The sequence below is a fragment of the Vipera ursinii genome (genome assembly GCF_947247035.1).
Source record: "Vipera ursinii genome assembly, chromosome: 1".
Classification (NCBI taxonomy): Eukaryota; Metazoa; Chordata; class Lepidosauria; order Squamata; family Viperidae; genus Vipera; species Vipera ursinii.
In genome coordinates, this window is record NC_139512.1 from 206637474 (window position 1) to 206662721 (window position 25248).

Consider the following 25248-nt stretch of genomic DNA (forward strand, 5'->3'; position numbering starts at 1 on the left):
CCATTCCTTCTTTTCTATTTCCATCGACATCTGCTCTGTACTTACAATATTTTGCCTATTCTTCTAGTATTACAGTTGTATTAGTACTTTTCAATTTATTCATTCCATTTACCTTTACAAAAAATAACTGGATATTAGTAAAACATCTTTTTACAATAGATACCTATTGTACCCTGCATCGGGTTTATCTGACAGTGAACAATTGCTTCCAGCAGCAGTTTTAATACTATATTTTTAAGTAGTCCACGTAATGATTCTTTGCATGTCATATAATTGTGTGTATTTATATGACTTAGCAACCTGTTACAGTAGGTGTTACTAGCAAAATTTGTTGGTTACATTAAATATCTATTACCAATGAAACCTGGTAAATGTTTTGTACATTTTGTGAGCATTTGTCTAATGTATTCTTTTCTTGCTAAATGAGAAAATAATTGCAAAATATGTTCACTTGGAATGTCATTATCCTCTACTCTGCTTCTGGCCTTTCCTCAGACTATTCTGTAGCAAGAATGGGTGTTAAAATTTTAGAGTTGAGATTTTTCAAAAGTGTTTGAAGTACAATGAGGTCTCAGTTGTTTTGTTGGGAGTTCATAAAATTAGCATTCTGAGATACTTTATAAAATTCTCGTGAACTCTTCTTTTCTTCAAAAGCCATTATAGAAACAAATGGGCTTTTTGATGCTTACTATTGGTATAGGAATAACAGCATAAATAAAAGCCTATTAAATGAGAAGTACTAGCTATGTATTATGGAGTTCTAGAAATAACGATGCGTATCCTTCAACAGTTAGGCTTATTAGAATAGTGCAGGAAATTTCTCTTCTTCAAACAAAACTTCGGTCTCACAATCAGGCATCAGTGAAATCTGGGCCTGATTTGAGTCTATGTAGCATAGGCTATAAGTTTATGTTTGAGACTGTTTTTGGAGCTCCCAAAGCCTAATATTCTTTCCAAAGTCTCAAATCAGTTACTCAAATTTTGAACAAAAATTACCTGGTCTCATTAAGTACTCAGCTATTCTTATGTTTCATCGTTCACCAATGTTATAAGTCATATTTTTTAACAAATGTGAATTATATTTCTTGGTTCCATAGCTGGTATACTGTGGTCTTTTTTTCCTGGAATCTAAAGCAGTTAAGATGTATGCACCCTGCAATTTAAATATGAATGCTTGAAAATAGGTATATTTAGTGGCAAAAATTGGTGCTTATTTTGGGGGGGGGGCTCAATTTCTTATCAGAAGATTAATGATCCAATTTTTGAGGTTACATAGGGAAATCCATGTGAGATCTTAAATTGTTTTTAGATCAACACGATGCATACATTTTAAAACTGCATCCGCATAAAGGATTTTATGACTAAAACTGCTTGTTTTTCTACAGACTTGTTTGGTGTTTCTCAGCTTGAAGAAGATCTACGATCATTATTGATCCCTTTCTTGGCGTAACATTATTGAAGTGACGTTTACCTAGCTTTCTAGAGTGAGCTTTCTTTTCAGACATCTCTAAAGTTTGGTTCGTAATAAACAAGCTATAGTTCAGCAATGTCCAAGTCATTCCACCAGGCATCTCTAAATAGGGATTCCCAAGGTCATGGACGTGACCTCTCTGCAGGAATAGGCCTTCTTGCTGCTGCTACCCAATCTTTAAATGTGCCAGCATCTCTTGGAAGGATGAACCAGGGTACTGCCCGCCTTGCTAGCTTAATGAATCTTGGAATGAGTTCTTCATTGAATCAACAAGGATCTCATAGTGCACTGTCTTCTGCTAGTGCATCTTCCCATGCCTTACAGTCTATATTTAACATTGGAAATAGAGGCCCACTCTCTCTGTCTTCTCAGCACCGTGGAGATGCAGAGCAGGCCACTAATATTCTGGCCAGCCTTGGTCTGTCTGCTAGAGACTTAGATGAACTGAGTCGTTATCCTGAGGACAAGATCACTCCTGAAAACTTGCCTCAAATACTTCTGCAACTTAAAAGGAGGAGAGCTGAAGAAGGTCCTTCACTGAGTTATGGTAGAGATGGCAGATCAGCTGCACGGGAGCCACCATACAGAGTTCCTAGGGATGATTGGGAAGAGAAAAGGCATTTTAGAAGAGATAGCTTTGACGATGGTGGTTCTAGTCTCAACCGTGTGGTTGATTATGATCATGGAAGTCGTTCTCAAGAATCTGTTTATTATGACAGAATGGATTATGAAGATGACAGATTAAGAGATGGAGAAAGGTGTAGGGAGGACTCTTATTATGGCGAAACTTCGCATAAATATCGTAAATTTGACAGTGAGTATGACAGACTGAGTCGTGTCCCTGAGAGATCTCTCTTTGAGAAAAAAAGAGGTGCTCCACCAGATAGCAATATTGAAGACTTCCATGGACTCTTACCGAAGGGCTATCCCCATCTGTGCTCTATCTGTGATATGCCTGTTCATTCTAATAAGGTGAGTTCAGCATCAGATGCTTATTTTTCTTTACTTTGTAGTCCCTATTGCTTGTTTCTTTGCCTCAATTTCTGTGTTCTAAATACTTACACAAAGGTCTCAAAAGAATTTTAAGTGACAAAAGCCACTTAATTTCAGGGCATCATTAGCAAATCATAAAACCAGGACTTTAATATATTGTTTCACCTATATTGCTGAAATCCAGGCCAGTTACCATCTAGTCTATATTTTGCATCTACATAATCTCTTTACTTGGTTTGGGGTAGTTTTTCATTTTGTTTTGCAGTTATTCAGAGTTAGATTCAACATTTCTTCCCATCTGTCTTGATTGCTAATTGGTTCTAGTTAAGATACTGTCCTCGCACATTCAGTTTTTTTCTTCTTGTCCATAGTCTGAGAAAATACTTTAATGGATGGTCCTGGAACAAATTTGTAGGGTAATAGCATTTTTAAATGAATTCATTCTTTTTAAAATTCACTTTAAAAACTATTTTCATGCTATGGCTGAAACTTCTCATTTTTTCCTTCCTTTTCACAACTTTCTTACATACTTTAGGGTCACTTTTTATTACACATATTGCATCTGTCCCTTTTTAGAAAAGTAAACAATCAGATTACTGCTGTTGTACAGTATATCATATTCTTATTGGCAGTGTCTGTTTAGAATAGATCTTTTAAGAGTTTTGATCAAACATCGTTCTTATACTTAGAATGTAGGTCTGAAACCAAACAGCAAGTGTGGCTTATTCATGTTTCCTAATTGTTTTACAAACTGGTCCTCTGTTAGTTTGGCAATGGGAAACTAAAGCTGAATATTATTACTGTTGTTACATTTTTTTCTTTTCAAAGCATATTGTCAGAAATCCAGGTAAGAGTGCACTTTGTGTGCTTAAAATGATTTCCTTGGGTATTACTAACACTTTCTTCACTGTTGTCCTTTCTCTTCAAAAAATACCTTGGTGTATGCAAAATCGTTTCCAGACTAGTGTGAAAAATGAAATATTGTTTGTTCATCTGAATTCTCTGCTTGATTCTTCTACCATCTGAAACTTTTTTTTCTTACCTTAATAAAATATCTTTGCGAACCTCTGTGATCATATAATGTTTTAGTTTTAGTAATATAGAGGGGTCGTTACCAACGTTAATTGTACTTGTGCCATATGTAGCTTTCTCTTCTGATGCAAACTGATCAGTTTAGACACATTTTGGCCCACAATTCAAAGCCCATTTTACTTGAAAAACAGTGTTCTGCAAGTTAATGCACTATTGGCTGTATCCCATGAAGCCGGATGTACATCATCCTAACCAAATGTGTATGCAGTATATTGTGATACACTTGGGATCTTGCTCTTTTTTATGCTTTACATAAGGTTGCTTATCTAAGGAAATACCATGATGTATGCATAAATAACACTGAGGTCAATCTCAAATTCACCAGGTTTCTAAAAATCAGTTATGTAAAACACTACTAATAAGACAGTACATAATAATGGCAATTATATAGTTATCTCCTGCACTAAAATACTGTTGTATTGTTATAAATAGAATCTTGCTTCTTTCAGTTTATCAAAATGTATAGGCACTTTACTTGGAATCTTAAGTATGCCGACTTGATAAGTTCAGCATTTTCAACTATTAATTTTTGGCTGAACTTTATAAAACTTTTTAGTTTTGATTAAAACAAACATCTTAATTGAAAGATGTCATTATAGCTTGTAAGAAAAAAAAAAGACCCAGCAGTAAACAGCTAAAAAAACTTCTATATATTCACGTGCAGTTGAAAGGAAAAAAAATCTAGTCTCCTTTTTTTTCCACCTTAAATGTTTCTAGTGCAGTTTCTGATTGAAACAAGCTGTGCAAGGAACAGAATAAATTATTGAAAGTATTATACAAAATCTATTATTTTGCTTCACTGTATTCACTGTAATTTGTACTTTTTACAAGGACAACCTTGCCTGACTGTTAATGAATTTCCAAACCAGCGTCCAGGGTGGTTAAAAATATATTTCTTTGTAACTTTAACCAGATAACCTTACTTCATATTAGTTTAATTTAATGACAGTATTTTAAAATTGTACATTTATTGTTTTTAGATACCTCGCAAGTATTTATAGACCAGCCATATCAATTTTACCTTCTGTTCTGATATTTTAAGGATTCTGGAAGTATAATACATTTGCCCTGTAAAAAATATGATTAGAAACAAGGAACTGATTAATCTGTTCAAAAGTTTAGAAGATTTGATTTTGGAAACATCCCTCCTCTCTTGGCTCGATGTATGTGAATCCAAAAATATTAGAGCAGCCCAGCAAAGACTTCATTGAAAGATAAAATTTCTGATTCATAAGATTCCCATTTTAATCATAGTAATATATTTTGACAATAAAAAGAAAATATTTGGCTGTAAAATTAGTCATTAAGTCCCACTTAATATATTAAATGTGATGAGTCAGTAAAGGTAAGTGTAATTCATAACAGTTATTTTAGAGCTATGAAAGAGACTTTAAAACTAATACGGGAGAATGTAGTTGAAATGAAGGGTCCTTGGTGCTCCCAGAGCTTGCTTGTTTTCTTGCAGACATTTCATTTCCCAAACTAGATAACACCATCACTGCTAGCTAGTACAGGGGTAGGAAACCTTGGCTCTTTTATGACTCGTGGACTTCAATTCCCAGAATTCCTGAGCCAGCTCAGGGATTCTGGGAATTGAAGTCCACGAGTCATAAAAGAGCCAAGGTTGCCTACCCCTGAGCTAGTACTAGTGCTCAGAGAGCACCAAGGATCCCTCAGGCTTCAAAACTATTTGGGATTACTTAATTTTATTTCTGATTAGGAAAATAGGGTGAAAAAAATCAATTATGTTCTTGCAAAATCACATACGCAAAAATTATCTCAGTATTTTTAGCAAAATATAGCAAAAGTAATTTATAGGAATTGCACAAGAATGCATTAGAAAAGCAATGAAAAAAGCAAGAAAGATCTCGAATTCTTTTTGGGAGTGAAAATGTTCACTATGACTCATGTGCTGGAACTGTTACTGTTAAAGAGCACCCTATTTTAAAAAGACACTTGAATCTAGCTTTACGGCTGACTACATGGATGCAGTCGTAGTTTTCTTGGTAACAGTAGGGAAGAAGTTTGCCATTGGCGGCTTCTAACATGCTTTACAAGTTCAGGATTTAGCCTGTAGATCTGATATGTCCTGTAGCCTTCTATTCAGTACTTAATCAAGCCTGATTCTGCTTGCTTTCCATTTACATGTGCATAAATAGAAGTGAAATAGGTCTTATTTTGTTTTATAGCAATATATTAAAAATAATGCACATTTTAGTCTGTAATTGATTAAAACTGTGCTTACATTAACCCCATTCATAATAAGAAAAAGTAATTTCTGTATATGCAATCCAAATACAATAGGTGCTCTTTTTATATTTATATAAAATTCTGTATAAAGTGGAACAAATGGGCAGAGAATCATTCTTTTTGAAATTCATCCTGGTCGGTTTACCTCTGAGATATCAGTTACCATTGTTTGCACAATTGCAAGTCTGTTCTTGTCATTTGGCTAAAACAGTTCTTAAATTAAAATGAGGTTGAGATTCTCTGGATTATAATTCTGCAGTTGGTCCCAGGTCTGTGCTTGTGGAAGCACTTATTAATTTACTTTAAAACAGCAGTTTGTAATTGCGGAGGCAACATTGAAAACTAATAAAATAGTTATTCTTGTGAAGGTAAGGTGAAATGGGACTATTTGGTTTTATTTATTTATTTTATGCTGACATTAATTTTTTGAGCCAGTAATAGGAAGAAAAAATTGTAAGGTGAATTGGTTTTATGTAGGTGTTAAAACAAATTTAAAAAAACAGGCTAGAGCTAATTGCACATAACAGCTAGAGTTTAATATTCTTAATATTAAAACCAATAATCGAGCTTTAGGGATGTAAGTGTACAATTTTTGTCCTATCCTGGGTCCCTTGGCTGGGACGATGTGCCATTATCATGAAGGGTTGACTTTTAGTTGACTGCTGCTTTTGGTAAATACAGATTTAAAAAGCAGCATGAAACAGAACCTGTTTTCTCCTCCCCCCCCCCCAATTATCTTGAGGTGAAATTGTTCTATTTGGTTGAAGGACAGGTTGCTGGATGTGATTAGCGGAGATGTACATATAATGTACATTTAGAATTTTGTTTGGTTTCCCCCCACTTCCATTATACAAAACTTAGAATATTAAACTTATTGTGTACCCAGCAATGATTTACTGATGATGGAAAACATTTTTCTAGTGCAATAAGAAAGCATTTACCAATAGCTACTGTATTGCCCTGAACTCTCCCCATCAAGCTCCTCTTGAGTAATATTCTTACAACCAAGATAAGATATTACATGGCAAGCTGCACTTGTGCAGAACTAGTAATGCTTTGTTGTTGTATTTTACATATGCAGAAGTATTTTGCACTAGGCCTAGTTGTATATCTTGGAAATAACTTGAAATTGGAATATAAACGACGCATGCTTCATCTCTTGGAAACACGTGAACTTAAATTGTTTTAGGATAAAGTAATGTTCAGTAGACGAAACTCAAAATAGTTTTTTGTTTGGATGTCAGTTTCTGTACCTTTTTGACGATAGCACAAGTCTTAAGGCAAAACCTTCTGTACATGTTTACATAATGTTCTAAAAATTGTGTTTCTGATCAGCCTAACTTTGTACTTCTGCAGGAGTGGAATCAACATATCAATGGAGCAAGTCACAGTCGACGTTGTCAACTGCTCCTTGAAATGTACGGATTTTGAACATATATTTTTCTTTATAATTGTACTGTTTTGCTTGAAAAAATAGTATTCTAAAACTTAATATAATTTTCTTGCATTGTATAATAATAGGCTGTATTTTTTAATTGATTGCTTGTATACAGATTTGAAAGCTGCTACTTTTTTAAATTTAATAGGGCCTTTTTGACCACATATTTTTTATATGTTTTACTGGGGGGCAAATTTGTAGATTACTTGTCTACACAGAATTTGTTTGATCCTGAACCTGCTGCAAATCTGCTAAATTGCATGATTGCAGTATTATGACTTCTATTTTCATCTCAGTCTCCACTGATAAAATAAACCTTCACATTTTGTTTCAACCAAAAACTGCTGTTGACATAAATAATAAAACTTGCTATTATGACTAAATCAGAATTTATGAAAGCTTCCAATATGTATGTAGTAGAATCTGTAATTTAATGTAATATTTATAAACGCCTTTAGAAAAGATGCATTACATTGTTTAGATATACTTTGGTGTAATTCCAAATCCAGTACTTTTAAATTACTGAGAATATTGGTGTTGACTCTGAAATTGTAATGATCAACTTACGCTTATTTATACATTTAAAATCTTTGGGCTAAGATCCAAAATACAATACATGGTATTTCTAGCCCCAGCAGTTACATTCCAGAGAGTGATTTGTCTGACTTCTTTATTTTAAAGATACCCTGAATGGAACCCTGATAACGACACTGCACATGGATTGTAAGTAAAGCTTGCTTTCTCCCATTTTTTTAAAAAAAATGGCACAAGAGAAATCAAAGGGGGGAAATGATAGTTCCAAATTATCAGTTGCGTGATAGTTTAACTTTGGAATGAGAAAAGTAATTTTCTATTGTACTGCTTAGCTATTTCAATAATCAGACATAGGAATAACAGGAAAAAAGGCATTTCTTCTTATCCAATTTGCTAATTAGTTTAGAGCTTTTTAGCTTTAAAATAATAGTAAGATATACGGAGTCCTGGAATTGGGATATAGTTATGTATCATTCCTGATTCTAATCTTCCTTTTCCTGGAAATACTCTCTCAGATCAAGTCCATTTCCTTCTGTCCTACTTATTTCTTTGTTTCAGCTAAAATCTTTCATGTTTCCTTAATGCCAGAACACGCTCACTGTCCATTTTTTTTTCTTTTACTGGGATGTATACATAAATAAAACTCATTTCTCCCAGTGTTTAAAACTCTCATTAGATATTGAGTGATTTAAATAGAGTTATTTATATTTTGCATTAAAAAATTAATATTTTCCTAATGTGTACCTTGAAATTTCTCTGATTAATTTTGTCCAGTGTCACAACTAGTGACACTGCAAAATATTATGTTTTCATACAAACTGAAAGTGTGACAGTATCGTTTAGAATCCTACATTGACAAGCTATTTGAACTTTGAGTCTATTTTTTACATTTCTAATTTTAGGGATATGTTGGAAATAACTTTCTGAGGTTCAAAAAGAAATGTTTGATAGCATTATTATCTGACATATATGTTGCTACTATTCAGTCATATTGATAAATATTACCTGCAGATATCAAACCATAGAAATAAATTGTTATTGTTTATTTTCACATATCTGATTTCTTACAACTTAAATGGACAAAGCTGAATGGGAGGTTGTGAAAGATTATATATTTTCCAAAACAAAAGATATCTGCGTTGGTGTGTGTCTTTTAGGGGTGATCCATTTATGTTGCAATCAACAAATCCAGCCCCAGGAATTTTGGGGCCACCTCCACCTCCATTTCATCTGGGAGGACCACCTGTTGGGTCAAGAGGTAATAAAATTAAATCAATTTCTGATAGGACTATGTATCAGGATGTAATCATGCAGTGTGGAATCAAATAAACCGTAGTAGAACTTTTTAAATTAAAGCTGACTATGGACGTCAAAAGGATGTTCAGTATGCATCTTGATAACATTGTTATCTGACATTTAAAGTAGTACTGTTTGATCGTATTAGATAAATAGTATCTGGAATAGAGGTGTGATTAAATGGATATTACTTTGAGTTATATTTTTTGATATGGTAAAATTTCAGATATATTCTAAGTCAAACAGCTTAAAATTCTGTATTATCATATGCCACAAAGTCACTATTCTTTCTAATAAACTATATTTTTTTCCTTACACTGTATTGATAGCTGGAAATGGAAACATGCAAGGACCTAGACACATGCAAAAAGGCAGAGTGGTTAGTATTCAATAATCTGTAAAAATTAATGTACATTTACATTTAAAATTTTTATTCAACAATTTCTTTTACTTGAAATGAGTATCTGCTTTTAATGAAAGAGGTTATCCATTATCTGGATTATATATAGCTTTTCAAACCATATGTTTACAAATTTAAGTTATCACATAAAATTACAGATAGTCCTCAATCTACAACCACAATCGAGACCAGAACTTCAATCACTAAATGACGCAGTTGTTAAAAGAGTCATTGCATGACTGGATCCAATTTTGTAATCATTTTTACTGCAGTATTAAGCAAATCACATTAAGTAAATCTATTTTCCATTGATTTTGCTTGTCAGAAGACAGCTGATAAGATCGCAAAATCACTATTACATGCCCGCAGCATTCTGCAGCTGTGATAAGTGTGAATTGGTTACCAAGCACCTAAATTGTGATCACATCACTACAAGGACACTAGTGGTCATAAGTACAAGAACCAGACATAACTGCAAATCATTACTAATGGCTGTAAAGTCAAGGACTGTTGATCATGCGAAACTCCAGCCTAATTTGCCAGATAACAGACTATCCTAGCTGAATGTGTCTCTTCATGAGCAAGGTGAATTGATATCCTCAGGTCTCTTCAAGATACTGTGTCCACATAGTTACTGATAAGGAATGCATTTGCAAAGCTGGTTTATGAGGATATATTTGCAAATTCAGTAACACTTGTGAGTGGTGTACATTTCAATTTAAGGCAGGATGTAATTGTGCATTTTTGTTCCATTGTTTTTATTGACTTGCTTGTTACGAATTTGCTTCTGAACTAAGAAAGTTCATTTCTATGTTCCTTTTACTGAATGTATTGGTTATTACTGCTGGCAATTAACAGGAGACAAGCAGAGTTGTGCATATCATGGACTTTCAGAGAGGGAAAAACCTGAGATATCAGCTACTACAGCTTGTTAAACCTTTTGGAATCATCACAAATCATCTCATACTGAACAAAATTAATGAGGTAAGTATTAGTCATTTTATATGATAGAATATTTTTAATACAATGTAAACATCAATGCTCTATTGGCAGTCAGTTTCTTAAGCAGTACATAAGTTAATTGAAGTACAGGATTTGACAGGAACAAATGTAACTTAAGAGAAGGAAGCATATCTTGAAAAAGAGATCTGAAGAATACCAGATATTATTTTAAAAACAATGTTTACATACTTGAAAGAAAAAGATTTCTCTGCAAGATTAAGACATTTAATGTATATTTATAGCAGCAAAATAATATTAATACAATTCCTTTCTTGTTTTTTATTCTTGTTCATCTTTTTGGGGAAAAAAGTCATTTTTGTTTTATTTTAGGCATTTATTGAAATGGCTACCACTGAAGATGCACAAGCTGCAGTGGAATATTATTCAACAGCACCAGCCCTGGTTTTTGGCAAACCTGTAAGAGTCCATTTATCACAAAAATATAAAAGAATCAAGGTAAACCACAATTTCACACTTCTTTTCTAATGTTTAATCTTTTCATTGTATTCATCTCTCTTATACTAAAAACTTAACATTCAATATAATGTATTGATGTTCTTAACTCTTCAGGAACCAGAAGGAAAATCTGATCAGAAATTTGAGCCTCCAAAACAACAGCTTGGTCGTGTGATCCATCTTAGTAATTTGCCACATTCGGGCTATTCTGACAATGCTGTACTTAAATTAGCTGAGCCCTATGGAAAAATAAAGAATTATATATTGATGAGAATGAAGAGTCAGGTAATTCTTATAGTAACATAAGAGTTATTTAAGTAGAAATGTAGAATAAAAAAATTCTTGTATGTAGTGACTGAGCACCCTTTGCCATCTTTTTGTTGTGGTAATTTAGGAAAACGCAGTTTTTAGCAGCTTTTCATCCCTAACATGCTTCATGTGCATATGAAAATTTAACCTCTCCATCAGAATTAATTATGTATCTGCTTTATCTTTGCTACAAGATCTTATACTTGATTTAGCATTTAACAAAAAAATCGCCTAGCTTTGTCTCCTCATAAACTCAAGTCATTAAAAAATGTAAATTGAAATCGTGCATAATTTTTCTATAGGCTTTTATAGAAATGGAGACCAGAGAAGATGCTGTTGCTATGATGGAACACTGCTCCAACAAAGCCCTTTGGTTCCAGGGCAGATGTGTGAAAGTCGATTTATCTGAAAAATACAAGAGATTAATATTACGAGTAAGTACTTGAGTTAACCTAAGTTTGGGATCTCGAGTTCAGTAAATAATATGAAGAGTTTCATGTACATAGCTGTTTAGTGTGCATAGTGAAATAGGAATACGACCGGCTATCATTAATATTTGAATTTGAATGCAAAACTTGTGTGGAGTTTTGGAAACAACATGAGAGCGGAAATTTTCCTCCCCATTCCAGTCTCTAAATCTTGACGAGGCTAATAATCCCTGTCATCCTTCCAGAGGAAAAGCCTATGTTAGTAGCTTGCAGATCCTCATTAGGTTGCTGTAAGAACTGTAACAAGATTAATTCAGAACTGCTGGTCAATGTATATTGAAATGTATGGCATTTCTGTATACCACAGAGCATATTTGCACCATTGCAATCCCTGACGTTTTGTTTCCACATCTTAATTTGAAATATTGTTTCAGATTCCTAACAAAGGAATGGAATTGTTGAAGAAAGATAAACCAAGGTAAAATCCTTCCGTTAATCGATTTGCTTGAAAATACAAAATGTCATAGAAAACACATGTTCTAATGTCATAGATAATGCATGTTCTTTTCCTTACAATATAGAAAAAGAGGAATCTCTCCAGATAGTAAAGACTCTGGAAGCGAAAAGAAATGTAAGACTGACGACGGCGAGAAAGGCGAAAACAACAGTACTGATGGCAAAGACGAGGAGAGAGATGAATCGGAGAGGTTGGATGCAAAAGAGGGGGGGGGACAAGGAGATCAGGAGGAATCCAATTTACTCCTTGAATCTGAAGACGAATTGCTAGTGGATGATGAGGAAGCAGCAGCATTACTGGAGAGTGGCAGCTCAGCAGCAGATGAGACCGATGTTGCTAACTTGGCTGATACAACTGCTGAAGAAAAGGAGGCAGCCGAAGATGCTGATGCTGCTGCTGCCAAACCTGAAGAGAATACCGCAGCTACTTCGACTGCGAAAAAAATGAAAAAGGTAACGCCGCTAAAAAAAAAAGATGTGTGCTTTAATCAAGAATAGTTTTTTTATTGTGTTTTTTTTTTTGCCTGTTAGAATGTTTAAATCAGTTTTTTTGGGGGGGAATTGAATTGTTATGTGTACCATTTGCTTCCTTAGCAGTTGACTGTAATCTGCATTGATGTCCTCTTTTGTATGTTGCCGTTTTTGCGCGTAAGTACCAATAAAGGAGAACATTTGTAGCTTAGGGTTGACAGTAGAGGTCCTTGGTGCTCTCTGAGTTTGCTTGTTTTCTTGCAGACATTTCATTACCCAAACTAGATAACATCATCAGTGCTAGTAAGGAGTCTGGTTTGCTGTCGAGTTTATATTCTAGTGCAGGGGTTCCCATCCAGGGGGGTGCGAAAACCTGGGTCTTCAAAATTATAACGTATATGCATAATTCGTTGCTGTTATTTCAAACTTTTGTAAGGGGTGCGAGAATATATCAGAAGTGTTCTAGGGGTGCGGGGTATACTAAAGGTTGGGAACAGTGGTGGGATTCAGCCGGTTCGCAGCAGTTCTGCAGAACCGGTAGCTAATTTTTGGTTGCCCAGGCCCAGAATGGACTTCCAAAAGCGGCATCCACACAGAGAACCGGTTCTTTGCATATTTGAATCCCACCACTGGTTGGGAGCCGCTGTTCTAGTGGCTTTTAAGTAGTTCAGTAAACATAGTACATGAAGAATTTGAGTATCCTACCTACTTACGTTATTCTAAGCAAATAAGCAGCATCCGAAACGGGGGCAAACTGATACAATATTTTTGTAAAAAGGTTGTTTTTGGAAGTGAGCTAAAGCAAAAATAAAAATAAAAATCTGTTGAGACAATTATAAACCTTGAATGCTTTCTATATGAGAGTAAAACATTTAAAAAATTAAAATTTCATGTCAAGAAAGGATTGATGCAAAAAAAATTTTTTTACTCTTCTGGCCTGCGTGTGTTACCAGTTTCTTTCTGGGTACAATTTTAAATCCTTGTGTTGGCCTATAAATTTAAAATCCTGGTGTTGCCATCTTCAGCTGCCTCCTTTATGATTTGGTACCTAAATTATTTTAAGAACCATCTACTTCAACCAGTGTAAGTCTGACTGATTAGAAAAACAACTTAAAATCTCACTTTTTGAAAGAATTTTGGAGGAAGGCCAATGAAATGAGAAGGTAGCACCTTTCTATGGAAGTCCTAGTATTCTGGATACCGATCAGGCTGTTTCCCTCATTGATGGTTTTTCAGAAAATGTTAAAAACTACATTGTTCAAAGGACCTTACATGTGATGCTGTTTTGTTTTCTTGTTACTTTTTGGGGGGGGGGGGTTGCCAATGGTAATGTGATTCACATTGGTTTTAAAAGGAGGAATGGCGTTATATTTGTTAGATGTAATGTACCATCGAACTTAGATCTAAGAATTTTTCAATGTATGATTGAGAACTCACGAAAAGCCATATATAATAAGGTGTTAAAATACGTTGTTTCAACAGCGACATGCAGGTAGTTTTCCAAGAAGTATGAAAGGCTTTGTCACTCTTGATGAAGTTGGTGATGAGGAAGATGCAGATCACCAGAAACAGTACAGAGCTGCCCTAATGAAAGCGGCTGTAAAAAATGAGGATGATTCAGCTGAAACAAAAACAGAAGAAATGGAGCAGGAAGATGAGACATTTGAAAATGGCACTAAAACAGAGAACTTAAAGTTGGAATCATCTGAAGGGGCATCCAGCACAATGACAGATGAAAAAGATAACACTACCATGCAAGAAAGTAAAACTATTCATGATGAACATAGAATTGGACCATATCAGCCAAATATTCCAGTTGGTAAGAATGGTTTCCTTTTGGAAAATATATACCACCTATGTAATTATGCAAGCAAAAATGCTGGATACTTTCAAAAAGCCAATAGATGCTTGAATGTCAATCCTGTAAAATGTATGTAAATAATTTTTGAGACCTTTTAAATGTCTAATAGAATGGCTCACCCTAAATAAAATATTTAGATCTTTAGATTTAGCTTTTAAAAGGTCACTGATTTACATTCAGAATCTAACTTACTCTGTTCAGTAAAAATGAATTAGAGCAACTGTCCCAGCCCTATGATTCTATGATCTTGACAACATTCCAAATTTGCAACTTTCTTTTTGTGCTCTATATCTAGGTGTGAACTATGTTGTCCCCAGAACTGGATTTTACTGCAAATTGTGTTCCTTGTTCTATACTAACGAAGATTCTGCGAAAAAAGTTCACTGCAGCAGCCTTGCACATTATCAAAAATTGAAGGTAAGGCAAAATTTATCAAGGTCCCCTTTTCTGTTTCATGCACTTTCTGAAATTATTTTTTTTAATAGCATAATGTAGAAAAATTACCGTTCTAGGAATGAGAAATCTGGACAATTCTACTTCTGGAAAATTGCTAGAATATTCACTGGGGTGGCAAAGCAATATGATCTGAAAGAGAAACAATACATTTTACACATACCTACATGTTTAAAAGAAAAGATCAAATGAGAGATTAGATGCCACTATGTTTGATTTGTATTGTATTTATGAAAGTCTCTGCCAAAAAGATAGAATTGTTTACAACAGTCTAAACTGAAATAAATCACAGCATTAAACCTTGATCATGTCAAGTACAGTATTTATGTATATATGAGTTACATCCGGTATAATTTTGCTGAATTAGGCATTACAGTTAACTATGCCTTGTTACTTAACAAGTTTTGATTCAAGTCTCTTCTGTGTTACAGAAACATATGGAGAAAATGGCTGAAGATCTGAAACCAAAAAAAGAGGCTTAAATGAAAGGGGGGAAAGGCATGCCAATTTAAGGAAAAATGTTTTATTTTTGTTGCTAATCTCAATACAGTAAAATTGGGAATGCTATACTGCATAGATCTTAGTGAAATAGAAGTTTAATTCTGTAATGTGTTTAATGTTATGGCAAAATATACACTGTCGGATCTTTGTTCAAAAGTGGGATGACATTCGGCATTTCTGTGCAGATTTAATATTGAGGTACTGACAGCTGTTTCAGCATTTGAAGATCACAGAAAATGTCATCCCCATTAATCTTTTCAAGCTTTACATTCAGTTAAACATAAACAGTTACTATTTTTACCTGCAACATTCCACATTCTAAGTCCAACTGATATTATTGTTCAAGGGACTTGCATTATTTCATTTCACTTTTGAGAGTGTTTATCAAAATTTGTGTGGTTTGTTTTTTTTTTAAAGTGGAAATGCTTTTTGTTGGTATATTTAGGTAGTGAATAGGAAAAGTGATAGCCAGCTTTAATAAATCTTGTGTTTTCTCTGAGTCCTTGTTTTTCTGTCCTATTTTAATAGGAACTCAACTCTTGCTCTTCTGACCAGTATTATTTTTCTGGACTCTTGCTTGCAATTGAATTTAGTACTTTTTCATACATCTCCAGTATAAGCAAAAGCAACATTTGAACCATACATTGTAAATAGTTTTCTTTTTTATGTTTGTACTTCAGCTCTAATCCTAGACCAATTACTAACATATAATTGGACTTGCTTCAAAGTATCCTGCCTAGAATTGGAGCAAACATCTTGAGATTGGTTTCATCCTAGGACTGTGCTTTTGTTGTACCTTCACATAGCTAATATGAGTAGCAGTTTGTGCGTAAAATCTGTTTTATATTGTTATCACTTAACAACTTACATATATGTGAATTCAAGTTATTATAGTGTCAAACCAATAAACCAAACCAATCGAGTAAACTAAGCCTCGCTTCTATTTACAAACAATTTTGTGTGCTCATTGACTGGTGAGAAACATAAGTTTCCGCAAAAAAAATTAATGACATTAATGTAATTTGCAGCAAACGAGAAGAACCAGTGGTGAATTGCTGCTTCCAATATTACCATTGCTCATGCATGCAGGGGTTTCTGGGCCTTGAAATTTTGATATTATAAGTTACATGTTGTATGGGTAGTCCTGGTAATTGTGATCAAAATTTCTGTCACTAAGCAATGCAATTGTAAAACACAGCATCACATGGCCACATTGCTTAGCTGTGTCAATCCCGGCAGTCCCTGATGTGACCCATTAAGTGAAAATCATGGGTAATTAAGTAAGTCGTGTGACTTTCTGCCAGCTTCCAACAAGCAAAGTCAGTGGTGAAGCCAGTAGCAACTTGGGAGTCCTAGGCAGCTCACAAGCAGCCTGGCAGCTGGGTAAATGGCTGCCATGGCCTGGTGTGAGCGTAGCTCCACATTCTGCCTCAAATATCTTACCATCTGATGATGATGGGGCATACCAGGTCTGGTCCTTCGCAAAGCCCTAGCTGCCCCAGCTCCTTAGTACAAAGCTGCAGCCACCTCAGCCCAGGCTAGAACTAAAGTATGAAGCTGCAGCTGTCCCAATTCTGTGCTTCACTGTCCCCCAGCTGTCTCGCTTTCTTGCTCCCGCTGCTGACAAGGTGCACTTGGCCTGGCTGTTTCATGACGAAGCCTGGCAAGGTTTGAAGAAGGCTTCATGCAACTTCAGGGCCTTGTGTGCTCAGCAGCGGCCTCCTGAAGGGGCGTGGGGGGGTATCCCTTGTCAGCAGGCACAAGAGAATGGTGAAGATCAGTTGGGTGTGTGGAATGCAGGGCAGCAGTAGAGATTTAATGCAGAGCACCAAAAGGGCAGAGAAATGGAGGGGGGAAAGCTAGGTGGGGATTGCTGAAGCACACCCCATAAAAGCAGCTGGGTTGCCAAGCACCCAAATTTTGATGCCATGCCCACAGGGGCACCCTAGTGGCCATGGCAATGCTTCACTGAATAAATTAAGCGGGGACCACTTGTAAGGCCACTGCTTTCTTACCCTTAATGAACATTCTGTGCTCATTATTTTTAGCCTAGCCTAAGAAATCCAGTTAAGTCCCAAATGATTTGGAGATCCCTGTTGAGGATTTTCTTTAATTATTGAGGGAGAAATTGCTGTAGTCATGTACTTTTGAATAATCAGTTGGATTCTTTGTAGGATCGACTGTAAAACCAATAATATAAACCATTACCCGTAAATTTATTTCACATTAATATGTGCTCTTCTAAAACCATTATAAACGTCTATTAACATACAGAATCACTGCAGAACAGGATATAGATATGGAGGGCAGTGTTAAAGAAAAACAGATTTTAGAAATGCTGTAGCTACTAAGGACTAAGAAGGTTAAAAGATTTGTGTTAATTTTACTGGTTTTTAGTAAACAGTAAAAAAACAAACCACCCTCTTTAAATATTACAGATACAGATAGTCCTTGACCTATGACCACAATGGATTCCAAAATGTCTGTTGCTAAGTGAAACGTAGCTAAGTGAGCTTTGCTTCATAGTTGCTACGTGAATCACTGCAGTTTTTAGCAACATGGTTGTTAAGTGAATCTGGCTTCCCCATTGACTGCTTCTCAGAAGGTGGCAAAAGGTGATCACATAGCCCTGGGACACTGCAGCTGTCATAAATATGAGTCAGTTGCCAAGTGTCCGAATTTTGATCACGTAATCGTGGGGATGCTGCTACGGTCATGACTGTAAAAACCAGTAATAAGTCACTTTTTAAAGTGCTGTTGTAACTTCAAACAGTCACTAAACAGTTTTAACTCGACTACCTGTAAATTATTCTCCCCTGTAGCCTAACATTTTTCTATATACAATCCAGAAAACATTTTCTTTTCAATCCGAGTTCAGGAAAAGTCTACTAGAGGTTACAACTAATAACAAATAGTTCAACCATATTCCATCTTTTTGCTCTGCGCAATCTTGACCTCTAAATCATTTCTATGGCATCCCAGGGTTTGTTATATCATTCTTTGGCATTCAACAGATATCTTCAAAGCTTTTACCAGCCTACTTTGTAAATCCAATAAACAGCATCATCTAGGACATTACGTCACAGCTGTTCCATGTCCGGATCCTTTATTTATCTTTTGTATTCCCATTTTGGTAATCTCAATTATGTTTTGTTCCATGCCTTCAAATTCTAATATCTATGTCAGGTAAAAGTTTTTTAAAAAATTATCATCTAAAAGTTATCCATTGAAATCTATAACCTTTCTGGGATATTAGTTATTAATAATGTTTTTTTTAAAAAAAAAAAACTCATTAAAAAAAGTTACAGCAGGTTAGCTTTTTTTTTCCTGCCTGGTCCTTTAATTCCTTTTAGTATCCATTTATAATTAGCAAGCCTTGGTCCCTAATATGGTTTTAGTTCCGTTTCAGTTGCTTCCCATGAGTAATTACGTAATTGTTTTTCAAAGCTCATAGCAAATCTCCCTGGTGTCCCAGTCCATTTAAAAAGCCATCTTAAATCAAAATGTTTATTTTTGTTTTTTGTTACTTGTATATTATTTTAAATTCCTAAATTTCTGTTTAAAATTGTTTTTAATCCAAAGAAGAAGATAAACCCATCAGGTGCCAAATTAAGATCACAGTTTGAAGATCTCTAATATCCATAAAGAGGTTAAACTGAACAGTTCCAAAATTGATTAGAAAGTGAGTTTGGCTGGCTTAGTGTTCTTATAAAAAGCTCTGCCGCTCCTGAGAACAAAGCTGTCATCTCCCTTGGCTTCCAGACCTCAAATCTATGGGAAACCACTGTCTTCTAAACAAAGAGTTGCCATTCAGAATACTCGTAGGCAATTTCCCAATTTCTGCTCCAGAGAGAGCCGAAGAACTGGTAGAGGCTTTGTTCCTCACAGCAGCCATTGTTTCTGCTCATTCGTGGAGAAGTCTTCAGTCAGCCAGGAACAGTTAATTTTTTAGAACTAAAGATCCCAGTTGGATGCTTTACTTTTCTGCTTTGCTCTATTTGTGGTCTCACTAATTTATTATTGTCTGTCAAATAAGTAAGATGGCTGTAGCTAAGAAAAATTCAACTGATGCTAGTAGGAAGTATCTGGAGGGGAAAAGTCAAAGAAAGCGCGAATTGTGAATTGGAAGAAAGTACAGTATGTGGAAATTTGAACATATGAAGAGATGGAATAAAATATTTCAAATTTGAGGCTAGTTCTTCATCCTTTATCATTAATGGCACACTCATTTTCAGTTTTCAGCTAGGACTATTTTTTTTAATGCAAACACAATTAGCAGCCTAATTTTCTGGTATTGTGAATATGGCGTCTTTTGTGTGATGTGTATTTAGCCTGCAGTGAAACACATTAAATCTTGAAGATGCAGTGCAAATATTATAGGTCATATCAATTACATTGCTCTTTTATTAAAAAAAATAATAATAAATCTTACATTTCTTTTGAAATGTATTTGTACAGAACGGAAGGAAACATTTTGTACTTAAGAGGTCAGCACGATCTCTTATGAAACATTTGTTGTTTACAGCAAATTCAAAACTTGTTTTTCCATGAAAGCAGACTGACTAAATGAAGAGAACACATCACCTAAAGAAAAATTGGTCAAGGACATACTTTTTAATGACTTGTAGCTCATACTAGATGCTTCAATAGAGAAGCATACAGTAAAATCTCTGTTTAGCAGAACCATTTAAAGACTACATGGAACAGAGAAAGTTTCTGTCCAACATTACCTCAAAATAATGGGCAATAATGGGTTGTTTTTAACAATTTACATAAATTAGCATTTATTCCAGTTTATATCAGTTGTATTTTTATCTAATTATGAAAGATGTAATATAATTTATGCCGATTAACATTGTAAAAATTGTATAAATTGACAGAAATGATACCACACATACCCTCTATCCCTTATAGGTAAAGGTAAAGGTTCCCCCGCACATGTGTGCTAGTCGTTTCCAACTCTAGGGGCCGGTGCTCATCTCCATTTCAAAGCCAAAGAGCCAGCGCTTGTCCAAGGACGTCTCCGTGGTCATGTGGCCGGCATGACTAGACGCCAAAGGCGCATGGAACGCTGTTACCTTCCCACGGTAGTGGTCCCTATTTTTCTACTTGCATTTTTACGTGCTTTCGAACTGCTAGGTTGGCAGAAGCTGGGTCGAGTAACAGGCGCTCACTCTGTTAACTAACTGAGGCGGGGGGAGCAAAAAAAAGGCAACATTAAAATCAATGACTTCTTTACCTGTGACACGGTAAAGAATTTAAAATATAGTATATTAGTTTAGCCAGCAAGTAAATAGCAGCTTTTTTATATATACTAGGAATTTGTCACTTCTGTACACAGGTTAACCCAAAGTACGTATATTTGATCTGGATATAACCCAGAGTGCACAGGTTCTGGGTAGAGGTGTTCTGGAGTGGGAGACTGAGGAAAAGACAAGCCATTAGAAGTGGCTAAAGGAAAAGAAGAGATTTGGAAGATAAGAGGATTGTTGTAGAGTAGACTAATCAGATATGCTCTGGTTAAATTCAACTGCAAAGATTTGGAGGAAAGAAGGGGTGAAGATTGGAGGCTTGGTGGGTGTCATAGGCTAGATAGAGGAGGAAAGGCAAGAATTATTAGAAGTGTATATGCTGTAAGAAGTCCTCAGCTGAAACTTGGCAAAACCAAACTCTTCAGGTTTTTTTTAAAAATTAAAAACTATTTGCCATCCGTCTCGCAGTTTGAAGCGACCAAACCAATTTAATATCTCTACCCACACAACGTGGTTGCTTCATTCATATAATGAAAATGCATTTTCTGTTTCACACATATCCATAATAAATACATGGCAGGGGTCCGGAGTACCTTAGGGAACACCTGCTGCCGGCGTCAACTTCCCTCCGCCCTGTGCGTTCCCACAGAGAGGGACTCCTCAGGGTGCCACCGGTCAGAGAATGTAGATTGGTGGCCCCCAGGGGGAGATCCTTCTCTGTGGGCGCCCCGGAGCTATGGAACCAGTTACCGGTTGAGCTCCGGACGGCGCCCGATCTTCGCTCCTTTCGCCGCGATCTGAAAACATACCTGTTCGAACAAGCCGGCCTGGCCTGAGGGGGGATTGGTGGTTTTTTTTTTTTACTATCATTTTATTGGGGTCTTTTATTAATGTACCAACTGTTTTTATGGGCATGTATTTAATTACCTTTTAATTTTTGTAACTCTGTGTTTTATTCTTGCCCTGTACACCGCCCTGAGTCCTTCGGGAGAAGGGCGGTATAGAAATATTAATAAATTAAATTAAATTAAATTAAATTAATCATGGTATTCTTTTGAAAGTACTGTGTAAGATGCCAAAAAAGAAGAAGTAGTGACCAAAAGAAATTGGATGCAGAAAATAAAAAGGAATGTTAACCAATTTTTGTTCATCCCCACATAATACACTGTATTTTGCAATACTGGACCTTTCTATCCTCACCAACCTCCTTTCCCTTTGTGGGACCAATTTTTGATTATTTGGAGAGGAAACATGGGGGGTAGAGGAATTTGTTTAAAGGGAAAGAATGGATTCAGATTGTGTGAAGTAGATAAAATTTTAATGCTCATATTATTGTGTTGGGAATCCCTATTACAATTTTATTTTTTAATAGCTTTCAGTGATGGATTTATAGAAACGGAGAAGATATAGAAAGAAGATATGTTTGGTTTTATTTTAAAAGATAGTGACAAGTTAACATTGATTACATTTGCTGGGAATGAAGGGGAGGGTTTTTTTCTTTTTTCTATTTTTATCTTTTCTTTTTCTGCACCTTTTTTCTTTAATGCATGTATTGTGTAGTTGTATAAGTTCTACTTGATAATATCCCCAATAAAATTATTCAAAAAATGTTGGTGATGCTGTCACGTAAGAAAAAAATATCTAAAAGTGGACAGACAGAATTATGGAAGAAACCAAGAAATAAGCATGAACCTGGGAAAACGCAACACAGTAAAAGATGAAATAAATAAATATTATATTAACATCTTAGGCACCGGCACATTGAAATGGACTGGAATTAGAAGATCGTACAACTCAGGATGTGAAAAACAAAGACAAAACAGTGCTACTTTCATAATCGGGAACAATATAGCAAGGACAGTATTTGGTTAAAAAACAAACAATAACCAAGTAATATCAATTAGACTTCATGAACAACCATTTAATATGTTGATTATCCAAGCCTATGCCCCTAATACAGAAGAAGAGGAGGCTGATTTTATTTTTGACTTTTAGACTTCTATATGGCGGGAGACTATGTTATTTGAGAAACCCTCTCCCAAGTGACACCTACCCACCCCCATCAGGTCTGGCAGGAGAAGCATGCGAGGCTGCCATTAGGAGTTTCATCTGTTTTGTCCTGGTTCCAACCCTGTTTGCCTTACAAATGGCCCTCAAAACAAATCCCAAAGGTGCTTTTTCAAAAGGCAACTGGACTTTCTTGTTCTTCTTTGAAGACATTTTGCTTCTCATCCAAGAAGTTTCTTCAGCTCTGGATGAAAAGAAACGTCTTCAAAGAAAAACAAAGTTCAGTTGCCTCTTGAAAACGCACTTTAGGGACAACCTGGATGACTGAGAATCTCCATAGACATCTCCCCTCAAAACAAAGTTTTGACTACGAGCTTAGAGACCCCATGGTAAGAGTGGAGCCTGTAGGATAGTTATATAATTGTTAACTGACGCATTCTCTCTATGCAGGCTGCCATTTTGTCTTTTTATTTTGTGTTTATTTCAATTTCAGTTTTAATATTATTGGGTTTTTAAATTTTGATTTTATGTATTTTGTTTTATCATGTACGCTGCCCAGAGTCACTATGTGAGATAGGTAGGTATATAAATATGATAAAAAACATTCCACGTGAACTGAACAGAATGTGCTACCAAGATATGCTGGTATGTAGTTGGTGCCCAGAAGTTTACTAAAGCCTTGAAAAAGCTTTTGGGTGGAAAAAAAAGAATTGGAAAGAGATCAAATCCTACATTAACATTTGAATGAATTAAAGTCCAAGAGTATTAGAAGAAAAAGGGAAAAGTCTGTTTGTTTAACCAAGGTTAAAACAAAAGATATATCTATATAGCTCTGGGAACTCTATGAAATGTTTGCTAACACCAGGATTGAAATATTAATGATTATGGTTCTGATCATGAATAAGGGATGTGTTATGGAAAGAAGAGACACTTGCATGTACTGTAGGTGCTTCATTGATTATAGAAAAGCTTTTCATTGTGTTGATCATATCAAGTGGAATGTGCTCAGATAAATGGGTAAACCCAGAACATCTCATTGTCCTCAAGGGAAATCTATATACAGGTCTAAAAGCCACAGTCCAGACAGAAATGGTAAAACAGACTAATTCCAGATCAGCAAAGAAGTGAGGCAAGACTGTATAATGTGCTCTTATTTATTTATTCAACCTATATACTGGATATATATTGAGGGAAGCTGGATTGGAAGAAAGTGTATGTGGTTCTAAAACTGGAACAAGAAACATCAACCTGTGCTATGCTGATAATAGCTGAAAATGAAAATGGAACCTGTGGTAATGAAATAAAAGTGTTACATGTAAAAATTTAGGCTTTATTATTAGCATTTCTGGAAGATGATGTTAGCATTTTAGCATAGCATCCATGCCTCCTTTTGAAGATCAGGAAACAAGTTTTTCCTTTGAGTCAAAGCCATTTTCTTCAATGTGCAAAAACAAACAATAGGACTATTTGATTACAGTTGCAAGTGTTAAATAAACCAGAATGTGGAAGTAGGAAATGCAACATATTTTAAGGGAGTTTGTCTTTTCTCACATCTAATAAAGCACATCAATAACTTTTATTGTTTGATCTGTTGCTTCTGATGTATCATATATATCCTTTTTTCCCTATATAAAAACTTGACATCTCCTCTGTAAAACAGGGATGGTTTCAAGATTTGAGAAAATGATACTACCGCTCTATACTGCACTAGAGAGCCCAGATTTGGAATACCGTGTCCAGTTCTGGTTGCCACCATACAAAAAAAGAGATCCTAGAAAGTGCAGAGAAGGGCAAAAAAGATGATAAGGGGTAACGAGGCTAAATCATACAAAGAACGGTTAAGAGAACTAAGTATGCTTAGCCTAATGAAGAGAAGGCTTAGGGCAGACCCGATAGTCATCTTCCAATTCTTGAAGAGCTGTCACAAGAAAGAGTGGCCAATTTGTTCTCCACAGCACCTGGGGGCAGGACAAGAAGCTATGGGTGGGAGTTCATCAGAAGGAAAACCAACCTGGAAACATGGTGGAATTTCCTGACAGAATAATTAATAAATGGAACAGCTTGCCTCCTGGAGTTATGGGTTCTTCATTGCTGGAGGGTTTTTTTAAAAAATATTGGGCAATCATTTGTATGGGGTGCTATAAGGAGTCCTGCCTTGGACAAGGGATTGGACTAGAACAGACATGTCAAACACAAGGCCCGGGGGCCAGATCTGGCCCGTGAAGTGGTTTCATGCAGCCCACGAAGCCATCCTGGAAACAGTAAGGGAACGCCCCCCACTGCCTTGGCCCTGGCCCAGAGACCCTACTTCTGCCAGAGACCCTCAGATCTGTCCCACTCCTGCCCAGGCCCCCATAGGCACCCTTGATGCGAACGATGTAGAACTGGCCACGCCCACCCAGTAGGCCATACGCACTATAGCCACACCCACCCAGTAGGCCACGCCCACCCTGGCCATACCCACCCGGCCCCCTGAGGGCAACCGCAATGCTGATGCGGCCCTCAATGAAATTGAGTT

The 25248-nt window shown here is 35.8% G+C and overlaps 1 protein-coding gene across 1 annotated transcript; it reads left to right on the forward strand.

Annotated features, from left to right (window-relative positions):
- The first annotated feature begins 202 nt into the window (after positions 1-202).
- Positions 203-16398, forward strand: MATR3 (matrin 3). The gene is made up of 14 exons (XM_083358461.1): positions 203-2443; positions 7163-7224; positions 7926-7967; positions 8936-9036; positions 9404-9453; positions 10333-10458; positions 10807-10932; positions 11047-11217; positions 11544-11675; positions 12104-12147; positions 12251-12638; positions 14139-14475; positions 14813-14934; positions 15402-16398. Exons 1-14 carry the CDS (start codon positions 1547-1549, stop codon positions 15450-15452), a joined length of 2649 nt encoding a protein of 882 aa, XP_083214587.1. The 5' UTR covers positions 203-1546; the 3' UTR covers positions 15453-16398.
- Positions 16399-25248: the final 8850 nt, after the last annotated feature.